Consider the following 14,787-nt stretch of genomic DNA (forward strand, 5'->3'; position numbering starts at 1 on the left):
GAAGGGGAACAAATGATGATCATACTTTGCCAAAACCTTGCAGGAGGTTTCAGTGGTTCCTATTGTCACATGTCATTCTGTTTGGAAATGACATTGATCACAAATATTTATAGTTGTACATCAGATTTTTCAAATGCCTCTTGTGCATCATCATTTTGGGTGGTGGGGTATATGCCATCAAAGCTTGGGGAAATTTCTCCAATTATAGATGCCTCATGTGAGCTTGATTCCAATGTTATTGATGCTTGTTTATCAGCAGCATGCAAGATTTGAAATTACACAAATTGGCTGCTGGCTGTTCATCAAAACATGGATTGTCATATCAACAATGCACTATGTAAGTTATTATTGCCCTATTTCAGTCCAGATGCATCCTGCTCATTATTATATAACACATAATACTACAATTTAAGTAATTAAATCCTCTGGAATATTACCTTTTTTCTGCATTTTGATTGATGTAATTTGGAGTAGATATGACAGAGTTACAGTATTGTCTCTCTGAATTGTTGGTATAACCTGGGTGATGACATGTCAATTATGTAAAACATACTCCTAAATTTTACATAATTGAAATGCATGAACTTCAGGGTAGATCTGGCAGAGTTACAGTATTTTCCTTTGGAATTGCTAATATGACCTGCAGTGATGACGTCACGAGGATCTCTTGTGCCTTGCAATGATGCACGAACGTTTCCCATCAATGTGATTGGGAAACGTTCGTGCGTCATCATTTTCCTTGGTGTGCCATTGCTTAGTCATCATTTTTAGCGAAAATGAAGATTTACCTGTAGTTCTGCCAATTCTGGTCCAAATGACATGTTTTTTTTTGTGGTATGCACTCCTTAATTGCAGAACTATTCTAAAATGACAATGGATGTAGACAAATACAAATAAACAGTCCACAATTCAAAAAATTCAACATTTTCAATGTATTTTTGACACTCATGATCATGTTTGTATGACCATGGTTTGAAAATATTACAAATATATTTATAGATTCTACCAAATACTTCCAAATATATATATACCCTTCATCACATGTTGTTGCTTACTCATCTCTTTGGGGCTAAAGTAAAGAATTCTCTGTAGCTCTGCGAACTCTGGTCCAAATGACATGGCTTTTATGAGCAGCACCCCTTAATTGCAGAACTTTTTTAAAATGATAATGGATGTATACAAATACAAATAAATAGATCATAATCCAAAACATTCAACATTTTCAATGTCTACTTTATGGTCATAATCATAGTTTACAGATTCTATGAAATACTTCCAAATATATACATACCCTTCATCACATGTCATTTGATTATAAACAAATACAAATAATTAGTCATACAATAAAATGTGTAAAACAATTAACTTATCATGACTATGTATTACTTATCAAAAGTATATATAGTCTATGAGGCTAGATTTATTTGCAAAAATGGTATCAACCCAAAAATAGCTAAAGAATAGTAGAGCAATCAGAAAAAGTTGGAGGATGTCCTTACCAGTAGTAATAACATTATATATTGTGTTTACAGTCCATAGTGGACTTCCAAATATGGTAATCTATGGGAAAATAGTCATAAAATAGCACAAATTTCAGAGAAAATTGGATGATATTGCTTTACTGTTAGTGATAATGTTATGCAACAGTTAGTTAATATAGTACTCAATCTACATATTACTATAAAATGAGCAAAAATTAGGAAAAACATAGAAATGTTTCTTATCATTGTGGAACCAATACTTGACATAGTGATCGCTCAGGTAGTGGGACAGTCATTGGAATGCCTAGTGGACTACAATGATCAAAGGTGTGAGGACTCACCAAGTTGGTCTAAACAGCTTAGTTGCATGCTCGGAATCATAGAATGTGACTGTTCAGCACTGTCATACTCTGATCTCCACAAACAGTCCCAGTGGAGATTGTGACAATGAAGTTTTTGATGTCTGACTGCTGATCTCTCAAAGCTTGAAGTAAAGCTATTGGTAGGGCTTGAGTATCCAAGTGATATAAGAGGTACAAGTGGTGGCAAGAAGATATCATTTCTTTATGTACACAAGGTAAATTACAGTGATTACATAAAGTGTAATGTGTGGTGATACAAAGAATGAAGAGTGGGCATATGGGTCAATCAATGGAGGCAAGTCTCAGGAGGTAGAAAGGGTAGATAGGTAGGATAGGTAGGATACTTACTAGCATGCTACACATTGATGATGATGCTAGGGTACCCTGTTTAGAGTCTAGGGCAATAATGGCCTTGGAAATGAGGACTCGTTCCTGCCATGCTTGCAATGGCCTCTTACACAAGTATATTTGTGATGAATTTCCTTTTTTGGGTTAAAATTCCCATGGTATCAGAAACACAGCCTCTCACTTAGCTCCATAAACAACAATTGTAGCCCCTTTCCTTACCTTTATAGATATATATAAATGATGTCATGCAGACCATTCCTCATTGAGAAAAACACAAAATACTGAAAAAATTGGACACTTTTTGGAAATTGTCATGCATTTTTGACCAATATCTCAAAGAGCAAGAAAGCTGGTCTCAAGATATAGTCACATTGCATGATATGACAATATTTTTACATGGTTGTCTTGATTTCCATATTTGGATATGGACCCTGAATACTGGACACAGCCCCTTCAACACTATGGCAACAGAGAAGATCACTCTTAATTTTGGGGTATTTTTTTCTGATTTTCTGGCAACTTTTAGGTGGTTTCTATATTTAGATATTGACCCTGAACCCTGAACAAAGCCTCCCCACCTTACTAAGCAATATTCTGATTTTTACATATTTTTTGCTGATTTCTTTTACCATTTTTCCTGATTTTATGGCTGCTTTTCTGTTTAAGGGAAAAGGTTCCCGCGGTGATGAAAGGTAAATGAATCAATGAATGAAAAATTTGCCTAAGTCCTCAGTTGATAAAGAATGAGTCTTACTCGTAAACTCGTAAGGACTCATAAAATATATGCGCAATTTCGATTGATCCTGATACTTTTATAGTGTCTTCATACTGACCCCAACACAGGCGTCAAGTGCAACTTCTTTCATTGGCTAGCGGGCTCTCGAACACCCTCACTATCACCCCATCTCGCCTCAACCAGTCAGCTGCCTGCCGTTGATCAACCTGTGCTCCTGACGTCTATCTCTGATGCAGCGGGTGCACCGCCAGCTTCGCAAAAGCAATCTTGCATCACCATGGGTTGCTCTTCAACCCGAATTCGCAAAGGCTGTGGCCGACGAATGTGCAAGGCACATTGTCTCGAAGCAGGTGGTTGTGCTAACCCAGCCCACAAAGCATCACAATCAACAACGGCTCCCTACACGGTCGCAGTACCGCCCCCACCAACTCCTGTCTTTCCAGTACACATGAATCCCATTGGGGTGCCGCGCTCGACCCCTGCAGGCTTTATTGAACCCAACCCACCCCAAGGTCCTCTCAATGGCGCCGCTTCTTCATCATGCGTTCCAAGGAATGCCCGTACAGAACCCGCATTTGCCTCCCACATGACTGAGCTTTACACAGCACAAATGGCTCGCGAGGAACAGATGACAGAAGATAGGCGTCAGGTTGAAGCTACAAGATGGGAGAGTAAACGGAAGGTCCAGCAAACAGCTTTCGTTTACGCACGGATGGAGGTACGTCTTTGTGAGCTTTATATCTACAAATCACTCAATGTTTTTTTCCAGGATGGTGTCACCCCAGTTCCTTTCGAGGTCCAAGAAGGCTTCGTCTGGCCTCATTTCATCCTGAACAAGGCTGTCCTTGAGTTGGCAGGTTTTGTAGATATTGCTGCCGACACACGCTTCAACATCTTCCGCTTCAACCTTGGTCACTGGACCTTGGTGAAACTCAATCACGTCGTTGAGCTCAAGGATACCCCTCACATTTTCATCAAGGCCACCACTGTCCAACGCTGCCATGATTTTGAGGTGTTTCGTGCCACTACGTCGTCATCAGCCACAAGTCCAAACATCTGCACCAACCTTGCTGGCGAACGGGCGTATGTGAGAAAGAAAACGGTCGAATTCGAACTTTCTCAAGCGTCGAGGGCTTCGTCTGTCAAGAACAAGCACAATCTATCACCTGACCACCTTTTTTCTACGCCTAAGCGGCTGCGTTACCTACCCGATGATTCTCCTACACCTACCCTGGCAAGATATTGCCCTCCCGTTTCCCGGAAGTTTGTTGGAAAGGCTGGTCTTGGCGCGACTCGTGTTGTCAAGAAATCGGCGGCTGCAAAGGAAAGAGAGTTGATAGAATCCTACGAGAGTGATTCGGGACTTGAGCTGACCGACCTTGATCTGACCAAGCCCTTTCTGCTCCGTAACTCCTCTGGAGTGGCGTCTACATCCCAATCCACCTCTTCCTCAGTTGCCCCTGCCTCAACTGTGGCTCGTTCCATCATGCCTGCTTCCACCGCCCACACGTTACATCTCGGGCCTACTATTAAACAAGAACAGCTAGATTCCATCGCTCCTTTCCTTGTCCCCAGCAAACACATTTCAAAAAAGCCAAGGTGGCCGGCCGATTTCTTCGCCACCAGTATTGCAAACTTCTTCGATGAGGTCGAAGACAGCGCGAGTGATACAAAAGTTTGTTCACTCTTCGAAGATCACTTCGGCCGATGGGTTGACTACAAGAGGTCGACCTACTATGATCACCGTCAGCGGTGGCAAGAAGCGACGCTTGAGGCCAAGCAGGCTGTGCTGTCTGCAGGTCAAACAGAAGCTGGCTGCTGGTCCAACTTAATGTCAATGACCCGAGCACCACGGGCACATATCAAGGCTGTGCGTCGGCGCAATGCTGATCAGTTCGCTATGGTCGAGACTGATTTTATAGAGATCTCGTCAAGCTCAGACGGTGACGCGTAAACACCCTCTTTTATCTACCTTTCCCTTCACTAGATTTGTATCATGTTCTTGTAATGTGTAGTTATACTATGTATAGTACCTGTATTAGATTTGTACTGCACATTTGTTTTGTTATTATAACATGTAGCTACTATTATTTCTCCGTTCCCTGTATTAACATACATAGCCCGTTTCTGTAATAAAATGACCATCCTTCTGGAGCTTATCACGGGTCATCGCATTTCGAAGTAGAATCATGGTGTCGAGGAAAAAATTGTATCGATCGACTCGCATCTCGCGAAGAATTGAGTGGAATCCCCCTAACCACACATTGGTCTGCTCGGCAATGGAAGAATTAAAATACCAACCCTTGCCATTTTCCTCTAGCAATTCAGCATAGTCAACCGGGTTGCAGTTGCTTTGACAATACTTGTCCTTGACTGAGTGCTTGCAATTGAAGTGGAATACATCCACCGTGAGTCCCATGTCATTGAAGAAGGGGTCACCTTTGACGTGCTTCGAGAGGGAGCAGTTGTTGTCGAAAAACAAATGGTTTGGCTTTTGATGGTTAATACTGAATGTACGTTTCACAAATTCCTTCGTAAAATCAAATAAATGGATCAGAGAACATTGAAGAGAAAATGTGGGCTTACCGCGCATGTTGCAACCGCCTCTGCCCCATAAAACGTCTCGCGTGCGAGAATTATGCTGCAAGGAGTGACTAAGATCTACTCATTGTGAGTTCTCCGTCTCCCAAATTGCGCTGAGATTCTCTTCTTCGTAGGACTCCCCCCTGATGGAGGTGAGGCACCCCGCAAATCCGAAATGTCTTCGTTGATCCCATGAACCGTGTTTGGGTCCTGCTCATCTACCTCAAACTCCTCCTCCTCCACGTCACCATCAATAAGCTCCCCAACCTCAACCTCTTCAGCTATTCCATCATTGAGATGTGATACACGTTGACGCTTCAACTTCTCCTGAAGCTGGACGCGAGATTGGCCTCTCAAGATGTACACACGCTCAACCTCCCGGTGATCTGGGTGTTGGCAGGTCCTTTTGCCTTCGAGAACAGGTTCGTTGCATTTCTTGATAGCGCAGATGTTACTCAGGTTACGGTGTGTTGCACAGTAACGATCTCGTGAGGTGGTCAATGGAGTTTGGCAGTTGTGGACAGCACAACAGTTGTGTCCCAACGTTATTCCATCCATCACGGCGACCCACACAAACATAGCCGCTGAGCCAATAGCCAAATATTAACCTCTGTTGGCGGCGTCACATCGGGGATACTCACGCTCACCGTCTTTAGCAGCATAGATACATGTACACTTCTTGCACCGGTGCGAGATTTCTTTTTGTCCGTATAGTTTAATGCGAGCATTTCGCGCTTTGATAGCCTCCGTGAACCGATCCGTTTGCTCTCCGGTGTGAGGTACTATCAAGGTACTAGTTCGTTCGCGTTGGTCTTCAAGCAGAGATAGGATCGTAAATCCGTCTTGTATGTGATCACCTTTGAGTGCAGCTTTGAATTTCCAGTCAGAAGGAAGGCCATTGCCACTGGGTCCCGCAAGTGCGACCTCATATGTACGAGCACAGTTTGTAAAAGATTTCCTATGAGGAGTATCAATCCAAATTCACAATGCTTCATGGTCGAGTCAAACTTCAAACATACCATGAGATATTAGTATCAGCGCGCCACATGTGTAAAACCTTCAGCTCAACGAATTGGTGCTCTCCAACTTGAATGATTTCTGGTATTGCATTGTCGTAGTAGTTTCGCATGCCATTCTTTACGGAATAGTTGTGGTAGTAGGCTGTCTGACACCCTAACCACATTTCCGTATGAGAACAACTCCTGAAGCATAATAAACTTTCTGCGAGACGCCGCACCTTCGCATTGGAATCTTATCACCCAGACTGGGCGAACACCGTCCAAAGTGTAGAGTACGCCTTGTGTTTGGTCTGCCTTCTGGAGCTTAAGGCCCTTCGTTGGTCAGTTACAGAGACTGTCTATGCAATAGTTAACAGGAGGGTATAAAGATCCTATTACATGATTCACTTTAGAAAATGCTGAACAAAACGGAGAAACAAGGAGAACTCACTATAACCAAGGTCTTTCCCAAACAACTTGAACCTTTCATCCACAACCTTTGCTTTCTCATCGTATCCCCACACGGTGTCCTTGAGGTATGACCATAAAGTATGCGTTGATTCCGTGTCGATTTCGCATAGATTAGACAGGAGGTGCAGAATGGATTGAGGCAGAAACATTGGTGGATCAGTAGTTGGCCAGTTTGATGCTTGGGCAAGGAGGATGTCGTTCTTGAATCGGGGTGCATAAAGCAAGAAACTCGATAATTTGATGAGCACATCCTGGTTCAGGACTTCCGGGATTGAATGCGCAAGTTTGAGGAAATCATTGATTGCCATGTTTTTGAGATGATTATTGTAATTAAGTTACTTGTAAGTTACAAGAATGTAAGCGGTTGTGAGCGAGTATGTAGTTTACGATGGTCGCGAACTATTGACGCGATGACGACACGTGATCGTGTTCGGACAGGCGGACAGGCGGATCGGCGGCAGTTCGGACTCTTGAACTACGGAACGTCCTCGACACTGTTATCTACCCTCCAACAAACCAAATGAGTTTGTTTGAGCTCGTTTAGCGTCCCTCATGCTTTCCCGGCATTGTGGACACACGGATAGTCATTGTTGTGCAAAGTCTTGCCCATGTTCACCTCCTATTGGCCCTTCCTGCAATTAGCTCACCTTCCTGTCTTTGAACTCGATGTTTCTAAAGCTTTTGTAGCCTACTGGATACTCGGAACTTCTATGCCGCCCATTTGCGCTTAAACCATAACACCACCTGCTTTTTTGCGTCAAACATCTGCATTTATGTACCTTCCAACAAACTAAACGAATTCGTTTGAATCCGTTTAGTGTCTGTCAATCTTTTCCGGCATCGCGGACACGGATAGTCTTCGTTGTGCAAAGTCATACTCATGTTCACCTCCTACTGGCCCTTCCCTCCATTTTACAGGTTAGCCTGACTTAACTGTCATTTAACGAGTACTAACTAACTTTCTTATTGTTTCTATATAGCTCTTGTAACATAAGGAATGCTCGGAACCTCTATGCCACCCAGTCGCGCGCAGACTATCCCACCACCCGCCTTTTTCGTCAAGTATGCCTGTATCTACCTTCCAACAAACTAAACAAGTTCTATTGAACTCGTTTAGTGTCCCTCAAGCTCACCCAGCTTCGCGGACAAGATAGACATTGTTGTTCAAAATATATTACCCACATCCACCTCCTACTGGCCGTTCCTGCCATTTTACAAGATAGATGGTTACGACGGTGTACTAGCGACTGTGTCTGATGAAAAATATACAGGATTTTTGAGCATTGCTCTAATAACATGGCTGAAATCAACTTATATGACTAAAGTAGTGAGAGGCGTAGTATAGTGTTTGTCATTATTGTCTTTAGAGGGTCATGCAACGAAAGTTCTTATCTTTCCACTTGACTACTATCCAGCCTAAACGTGCTTGCAGCATTGTATACTCGCTCAGTCAAACATACGAACATTTTCACATTTCACACAACTTCTATCATCTTGGCCAGTCCAAACGTGCTTGTTGTGTCGTCTGGTGGATCATATCTTTGCTCAATCAATCGGGTGTCTCATTCGAACTGTACGCACAAGGCACATCGTCTTGGCCAGTTCGAACGTGTCGCTCAATTTGTGCATAGTTCCTGCCACCGTTATATCTGTCTTTCCGTTGCCTAAATGTGTCAGGCCTCAGTTCATCTTCAATCGATCAGATAATGGATCGCTTCACCTAGTATGTTATGAGTCCTTATGAGTTTATGAGTAAGACTCATTCTTTATCAACTGAGGACTTAGGCAAATTTTTCATTCATTGATTCATTTACCTTTCATCACCGCAGGAACCTTTTCCCTTAAACAGAAAAGCAGCCATAAAATCAGGAAAAATCATAAAAGAAATCAGCAAAAAATATGTAAAAAATCGGAATATTGTTTAGTAAGGTGGGGAGGCTGTGTTCAGGGTTCAGGGTCAATATCTAAATATAGAAACCACCTAAAAGTTGCCAGAAAATCAGAAAAAAATACCCAAAAATTAAGAGTGATCTTCTCGGTTGCCATGGTGTTGAAGGGGCTGTCTCCAGTATTCAGGGTCCATATCCAAATATGGAAAATCAAGACAACTATGTAAAAATATTGTCATATCATGCAATGTGACTATATCTTGAGACCAGCTTTCTTGCTCTTTGAGATATTGGTCAAAAATGCATGACAATTTCCAAAAAGTGTCCAATTTTTTCAGTATTTTGTGTTTTTCTCAATGAGGAATGGTCTGCATGACATTATTTATATATATCTATAAAGGTAAGGAAAGGGGCTACAATTGTTGTTTATGGAGCTAAGTGAGAGGCTGTGCTTCTGATACCGTGGGAATTTTAACCCAAAAAAGGAAATTCATCACAAATATATAGAGCATGCTATTATAGGTCACAAAATATAACTAACCATCCTCTTTCCTGAGATATATGCAAACAGGACTGTGGGAATATTTTACCATAAACAGAAAAATAGTTATAAAATTGGGAAAATTTGCTATAAAAAGAAAAAAAAAAGAAAAAAAGAAAAGAATAGCACACATTGTTGCTATGATATTGATGGCTAGGCTCAGAGCTCAGGGTCTATTTGCAAATATAGAACAAAACTCAGAAAATCATAAAGTGATTACATGACCAATTTCCTAATATTAAATTTAGAGTCCACAGAAAGGACTCATACATGCCATGCAAAGCACTGGCCAACACCCACAAGTCAGGATTTTGATTGATAAGAAGACTTGGACTCACGGATATTAGCGAACATTCCCGTTTTCCGACTGCACGTACATTGGGCCGCCGCAGTGTATTCCAACAGTATTATCATACCTGGAGTAGCATTTTAGTTAAAGATGAACGCACGTATGTTCTATCCTATGCTCAACACTAATGGCCTTTCAATTGATCACTGTTACTATAGCCCGATTGATCATTCGCGAGGGCACTTGCAGTCTGTCAATGGTATAATGTTCTATTCACCGAACTGTTCAGATACTGTTAGTGCTCCACGTCCCAGTCCTGATCGCGAGTCGAACAGCCTTGTCATCGATTACCACAACGATCTGTCCTCCTTGGTCAATGATCCTCAGTGGTGGACAGCAAATTTTGGTTGGCTGTCCTTTACACCTAAAAGGCCTTTCTTTGGTGGTGGTCTACTGGGGCGACTGGCAGACATATGTATTCAGGAAATCAAGGGAAAGTATTCAATGGCTGAAGACTTGATAAATAGCTGGACAAAGCTTGAATACATAATTTGCAGTGTCATCGTGATATTGGGGGGCGTGTACGAAATACCTTCTATCGGTCCTGCCTATCCTGCAGCCAGAGGATATCAGAGGCAACATGCTTATCGATCAGTAGCACATCGGGAAGCCCGAGCTTCTCGTGATATATTTGTGCTGTGGATTGGCCTATTATCGTTCTTAATAGCAGGAGCAGATAGCTTATCGCAAAAGGGCTATGAATGGCCTTCTCTTCTCGAGAATCATTTGCAATTCCATCCTGCCATTGCTGATTTAATTCGGGCATCTGACCTTGGCACATTCTCACACGAAGTTCAGCGCATTGGAGCGTTTATCTATCTTACCAAAGATGACATCGAAAAGACTCACCAACCTTCTGTTCGCTGGCTAATCACTCACAACATTCCAATCTGGTATCATAGACCTGAAATAGATGGGGAGGACCCTACTAAACTTAAACGTAAGGGGTGCCTCAATTCACGTGGTCAGTGCAAAGCTTGTTTTCCTCGAGAAATTGTTGAAGAGACAATGGTGGATCCACTTAGTGGTGCTTTAAAAATAAAGAAAGGTGAAATGTGGTTAAATACTTTTACACCAGAACTTACATACATGATTAGATGCAATACAGATGTTACTAGCTTGATGTCAGGTACAGTAATCAAAGCTGTTGTAGGGTATATCACTGATTATGTTACAAAATCAGGATTAAGTTGATATACCACATTTGATGCTGTCCGACAAGTATTCAATAGAAATTCTGAGATGATCGGAGGTAGTACAGATAGGCAAAACACAGCTCGGCGCTTGATGACAAAAATGGTAAACACATTGACTGCAAAGATGGAAATTGGAAGCCCCATGGCTTCTCTTTATCTGCTTGGAAATCCTGACCATTATACCAGCCACAAATTCATTCTTTTCTATTGGAAAAATTATGTAAGAGAGGCACGAAGTGCATGGATAGATACAGAAAATAATACAACAGAGTCATTTAACACTGAATATAAAGATGCACCAGACAAAGTAGTTTTGCAGAAGTATGATGGCACATACATTGGAATATCAAGTGTATATGATTATATCTACCGCCCAACTGCTTATGAGCGCATGTCTCTATATGGCTGGATATGTAAAGCCAAAAAAGAGAAGCGTTCAAAAGAAGAACAGCAAGAGTTTGATGTTCATTATGATAAGGATGAACTAGAATCTAATGCAGAAGATGATGGCACAGACACAGAAGGAGAAGATGAAATTAATTTTCTTGGTGGAGGAGACAGTATAGATGATGACATAGAAGATGAAGTTGGGCATCAAGATCTAGACTCTGAGGATGAACTAAATGATTACCAAATTATGTATGATGAACATGAAAGCCATGAATTTCTTCCAGAGCATCCTCAGTATTGTACTCATAAGGTTACAGTTGTTGATGAATAAAATGCTCTTGTTCCAAATTTTGTTGGAGGTGGATTACCAAGATGTGACCAAGGAGATCGAGAGTATTATTGCTCTACAATGCTCGCACTTTTCAAACCTTGGCAATGTGGAAAGTATCTTAAATTGGAAAATGAGTCATGGGATGAAGCATTTGTTGGATATTCATTTTCAGCACGACAATTAGAACTTATGAAGAACTTCAATATAAAATACAAATGCAATGATGCTCAAGATGATTATTCTGCTGAGATGAAAAAGAAAGATGCAAGAGAAAATATATTTGGGTCATGGGAAGATATTGGTGGTGAAGTTGATACCAACTGTTCTCTCATCAATGAGGATATTCCCATAGATATTGATGAAGATATGTATATGTTAGGTAATCCTAATAGCATTAATAACCAGAAACTTCATGAAATGAACAGAATTGAAAATGTAGTAAAAAATGCTGGGTGGCTGGATTCTTGCATTGGAAATATTGACCCAGTAGACACATCTTTCAAACCAGGAGAGAAACAGTCTGGCTCTCAGTGGAATGTACTTGTACAATCACTGAAAAAACTTTTTATTGCTACTCGTTCTAAAAATTTACCTGAAGCCAAAGCAATAAAAGATAAAAATAGTACATCAAATGATGAGGTAGTTGTAGATGATATAAGTTATTTAAATAAAATTTTCAAAGCAGAGAAAGAACATGAGCATCAATTGATCAATACAATTGTTCATGAATTCAGTCTTAATGATGAACAGGAAAGAGCTTTTCGCATAGTGGCAAATCATGCTACAATGACAAAAAGTGAACAACTTAAAATGTATTTAGGAGGAATGGGTGGAACAGGAAAATCACAGGTTATTAAGGCATTAATAGCATTTTTTGACAGACGTAATGAATCACACAGAATCATGATATTGGCACCAACTGGATCTGCTGCTGCTCTATTAAATGGTTCAACTTGTGGGTGTGGGCCAGTGCTTTGCATGGCATGTATGAGTCCTTTCTGTGGACTCTAAATTTAATATTAGGAAATTGGTCATGTAATCACTTTATGATTTTCTGAGTTTTGTTCTATATTTGCAAATAGACCCTGAGCTCTGAGCCTAGCCATCAATATCATAGCAACAATGTGTGCTATTCTTTTCTTTTTTTCTTTTTTTTTTCTTTTTATAGCAAATTTTCCCAATTTTATAACTATTTTTCTGTTTATGGTAAAATATTCCCACAGTCCTGTTTGCATATATCTCAGGAAAGAGGATGGTTAGTTATATTTTGTGACCTATAATAGCATGCTCTATATATTTGTGATGAATTTCCTTTTTTGGGTTAAAATTCCCACGGTATCAGAAGCACAGCCTCTCACTTAGCTCCATAAACAACAATTGTAGCCCCTTTCCTTACCTTTATAGATATATATAAATAATGTCATGCAGACCATTCCTCATTGAGAAAAACACAAAATACTGAAAAAATTGGACACTTTTTGGAAATTGTCATGCATTTTTGACCAATATCTCAAAGAGCAAGAAAGCTGGTCTCAAGATATAGTCACATTGCATGATATGACAATATTTTTACATGGTTGTCTTGATTTCCATATTTGGATATGGACCCTGAATACTGGACACAGCCCCTTCAACACCATGGCAACAGAGAAGATCACTCTTAATTTTGGGGTATTTTTTTCTGATTTTCTGGCAACTTTTAGGTGGTTTCTATATTTAGATATTGACCCTGAACCCTGAACAAAGCCTCCCCACCTTACTAAGCAATATTCTGATTTTTACATATTTTTTGCTGATTTCTTTTACTATTTTTCCTGATTTTATGGCTGCTTTTCTGTTTAAGGGAAAATGTTCCCACGGTGATGAAAGGTAAATGAATCAATGAATGAAAAATTTGCCTAAGTCCTCAGTTGATAAAGAATGAGTCTTACTTGTAAACTCGTAAGGACTCATAACATATATTCAGCACTAGGTGTGCAAAGTAAATCAAGACAAAATAGCAATGAGCATTCAACTATGGCACAGGTTAGGTCACGACTAGATGGTGTAGACTATATATTTATTGATGAAGTTTCTATGATATCATGCTATGAATTGTATAAGATAAGTGCCCAACTGGCTAAGGCAAGGAATAGTATGGATGCACCTTTTGGCGGACTCAATATGATCTTTGCAGGTGACTTTGCACAGCTTAAACCAGTTCAAGGACAGGCTCTTTATGATGGATATGTTGGTACATCAGTAGATGCCTCCATGTCAGAGAGAGGACAGCAACCTGCTATAGGCAGAGCACTTTGGCACCAAATTACTACTGTTGTTATTCTAAGAAAAAATATGAGACAAAATACACAATCAGTGGAAGATGCCAAGTTGAGGACTGCTTTGGAAAATATGAGATATGCAGCATGTACTGCTGATGACATTACATTTCTGAGAAGTTGTGTTGCAGGAAGACGGCCTGACCAACCAAAGCTGGCTGACAAATGTTTTAGAAATGTCTCTATTATTACTGCTTTAAATTCACAGAAAGATCAAATTAATGAACTAGGTTCTGCATGTTTTGCAGCTGATACTGGCCAAACTCTAACTGACTTTTATTCTGTGGATACACTAGGGGTTGAGAGTGATCCAGTTACTGGAAAAAAGCCTCGTGGAAGACCTAAAAAGACTGCCATTCAGAAAACTATAAGTCCAGGTTTGCAAAATGTACTTTGGAACTTACGTCATTCTGCATCTGAACATATTCCTGGAAAACTTTCACTATGTATTGGAATGCCTATAATGATACGGAACAATGATGCAACTGAATTGTGTATAACAAAGGGGCAAGAGGGTTATGTTGTTGGATGGGATGCAAAGGTGGGGCCAAGTGGTCAATGGATTTTGGAAACTTTATTTGTAAAACTTGATCACCCTGCCAAAACCATAAAGATTGAGGGGCTACCTGAAAATGTTGTCCCACTAATAAAGAATAGTACATCTATTGAGTGTCTCTGTCCAAGTGATCTTACCATATCTATATCACGTTCTCAGGTTTCTGTGTTACCCAATTTTGCAATGACAGACTATGCATCACAAGGAAAGACTCGACCATTTAATGTTGTAGACTGAA

At 40.5% G+C, this 14,787-nt stretch overlaps 5 protein-coding genes across 5 annotated transcripts; 4 read left to right on the forward strand and 1 right to left on the reverse strand.

Moving 5' to 3' along the window:
• Nucleotides 1-2,934: 2,934 nt before the first annotated feature.
• On the forward strand, nt 2,935-4,474 carry LACBIDRAFT_329483 (uncharacterized protein; the record flags this gene model as incomplete). The annotated part of the gene is made up of 4 exons (XM_001883587.1): nt 2,935-2,955; nt 3,010-3,645; nt 3,697-4,436; nt 4,471-4,474. The coding sequence occupies 4 exons, from the start codon at nt 2,935-2,937 to the stop codon at nt 4,472-4,474; spliced, it is 1,401 nt and encodes a 466-aa protein (XP_001883622.1).
• A 134-nt stretch (nt 4,475-4,608) lies between these two features.
• Nucleotides 4,609-7,287, reverse strand: LACBIDRAFT_329484 (uncharacterized protein; the record flags this gene model as incomplete). Its single annotated transcript, XM_001883691.1, is given in 10 exon segments — nt 4,609-4,643; nt 4,663-4,720; nt 5,044-5,457; nt 5,514-5,568; nt 5,593-6,094; nt 6,152-6,468; nt 6,530-6,683; nt 6,748-6,841; nt 6,917-6,927; nt 6,960-7,287. The coding sequence occupies 10 exon segments, from the start codon at nt 7,285-7,287 to the stop codon at nt 4,609-4,611; spliced, it is 1,968 nt and encodes a 655-aa protein (XP_001883726.1).
• A 689-nt stretch (nt 7,288-7,976) lies between these two features.
• Nucleotides 7,977-8,324, forward strand: LACBIDRAFT_302729 (uncharacterized protein; the record flags this gene model as incomplete). The annotated part of the gene is made up of 2 exons (XM_001883588.1): nt 7,977-8,045; nt 8,097-8,324. The coding sequence occupies 2 exons, from the start codon at nt 7,977-7,979 to the stop codon at nt 8,322-8,324; spliced, it is 297 nt and encodes a 98-aa protein (XP_001883623.1).
• A 1,638-nt stretch (nt 8,325-9,962) lies between these two features.
• On the forward strand, nt 9,963-10,952 carry LACBIDRAFT_302730 (uncharacterized protein; the record flags this gene model as incomplete). Its single annotated transcript, XM_001883589.1, has 1 exon — nt 9,963-10,952. One exon carries the CDS (start codon nt 9,963-9,965, stop codon nt 10,950-10,952), a length of 990 nt encoding a protein of 329 aa, XP_001883624.1.
• A 48-nt stretch (nt 10,953-11,000) lies between these two features.
• Nucleotides 11,001-12,686, forward strand: LACBIDRAFT_302731 (uncharacterized protein; the record flags this gene model as incomplete). Its single annotated transcript, XM_001883590.1, has 2 exons — nt 11,001-11,643; nt 11,704-12,686. 2 exons carry the CDS (start codon nt 11,001-11,003, stop codon nt 12,684-12,686), a joined length of 1,626 nt encoding a protein of 541 aa, XP_001883625.1.
• Nucleotides 12,687-14,787: the final 2,101 nt, after the last annotated feature.

This window comes from Laccaria bicolor, genomic scaffold (assembly GCF_000143565.1).
Source record: "Laccaria bicolor S238N-H82 LACBIscaffold_22 genomic scaffold, whole genome shotgun sequence".
Classification (NCBI taxonomy): domain Eukaryota; kingdom Fungi; phylum Basidiomycota; class Agaricomycetes; order Agaricales; family Hydnangiaceae; genus Laccaria; species Laccaria bicolor.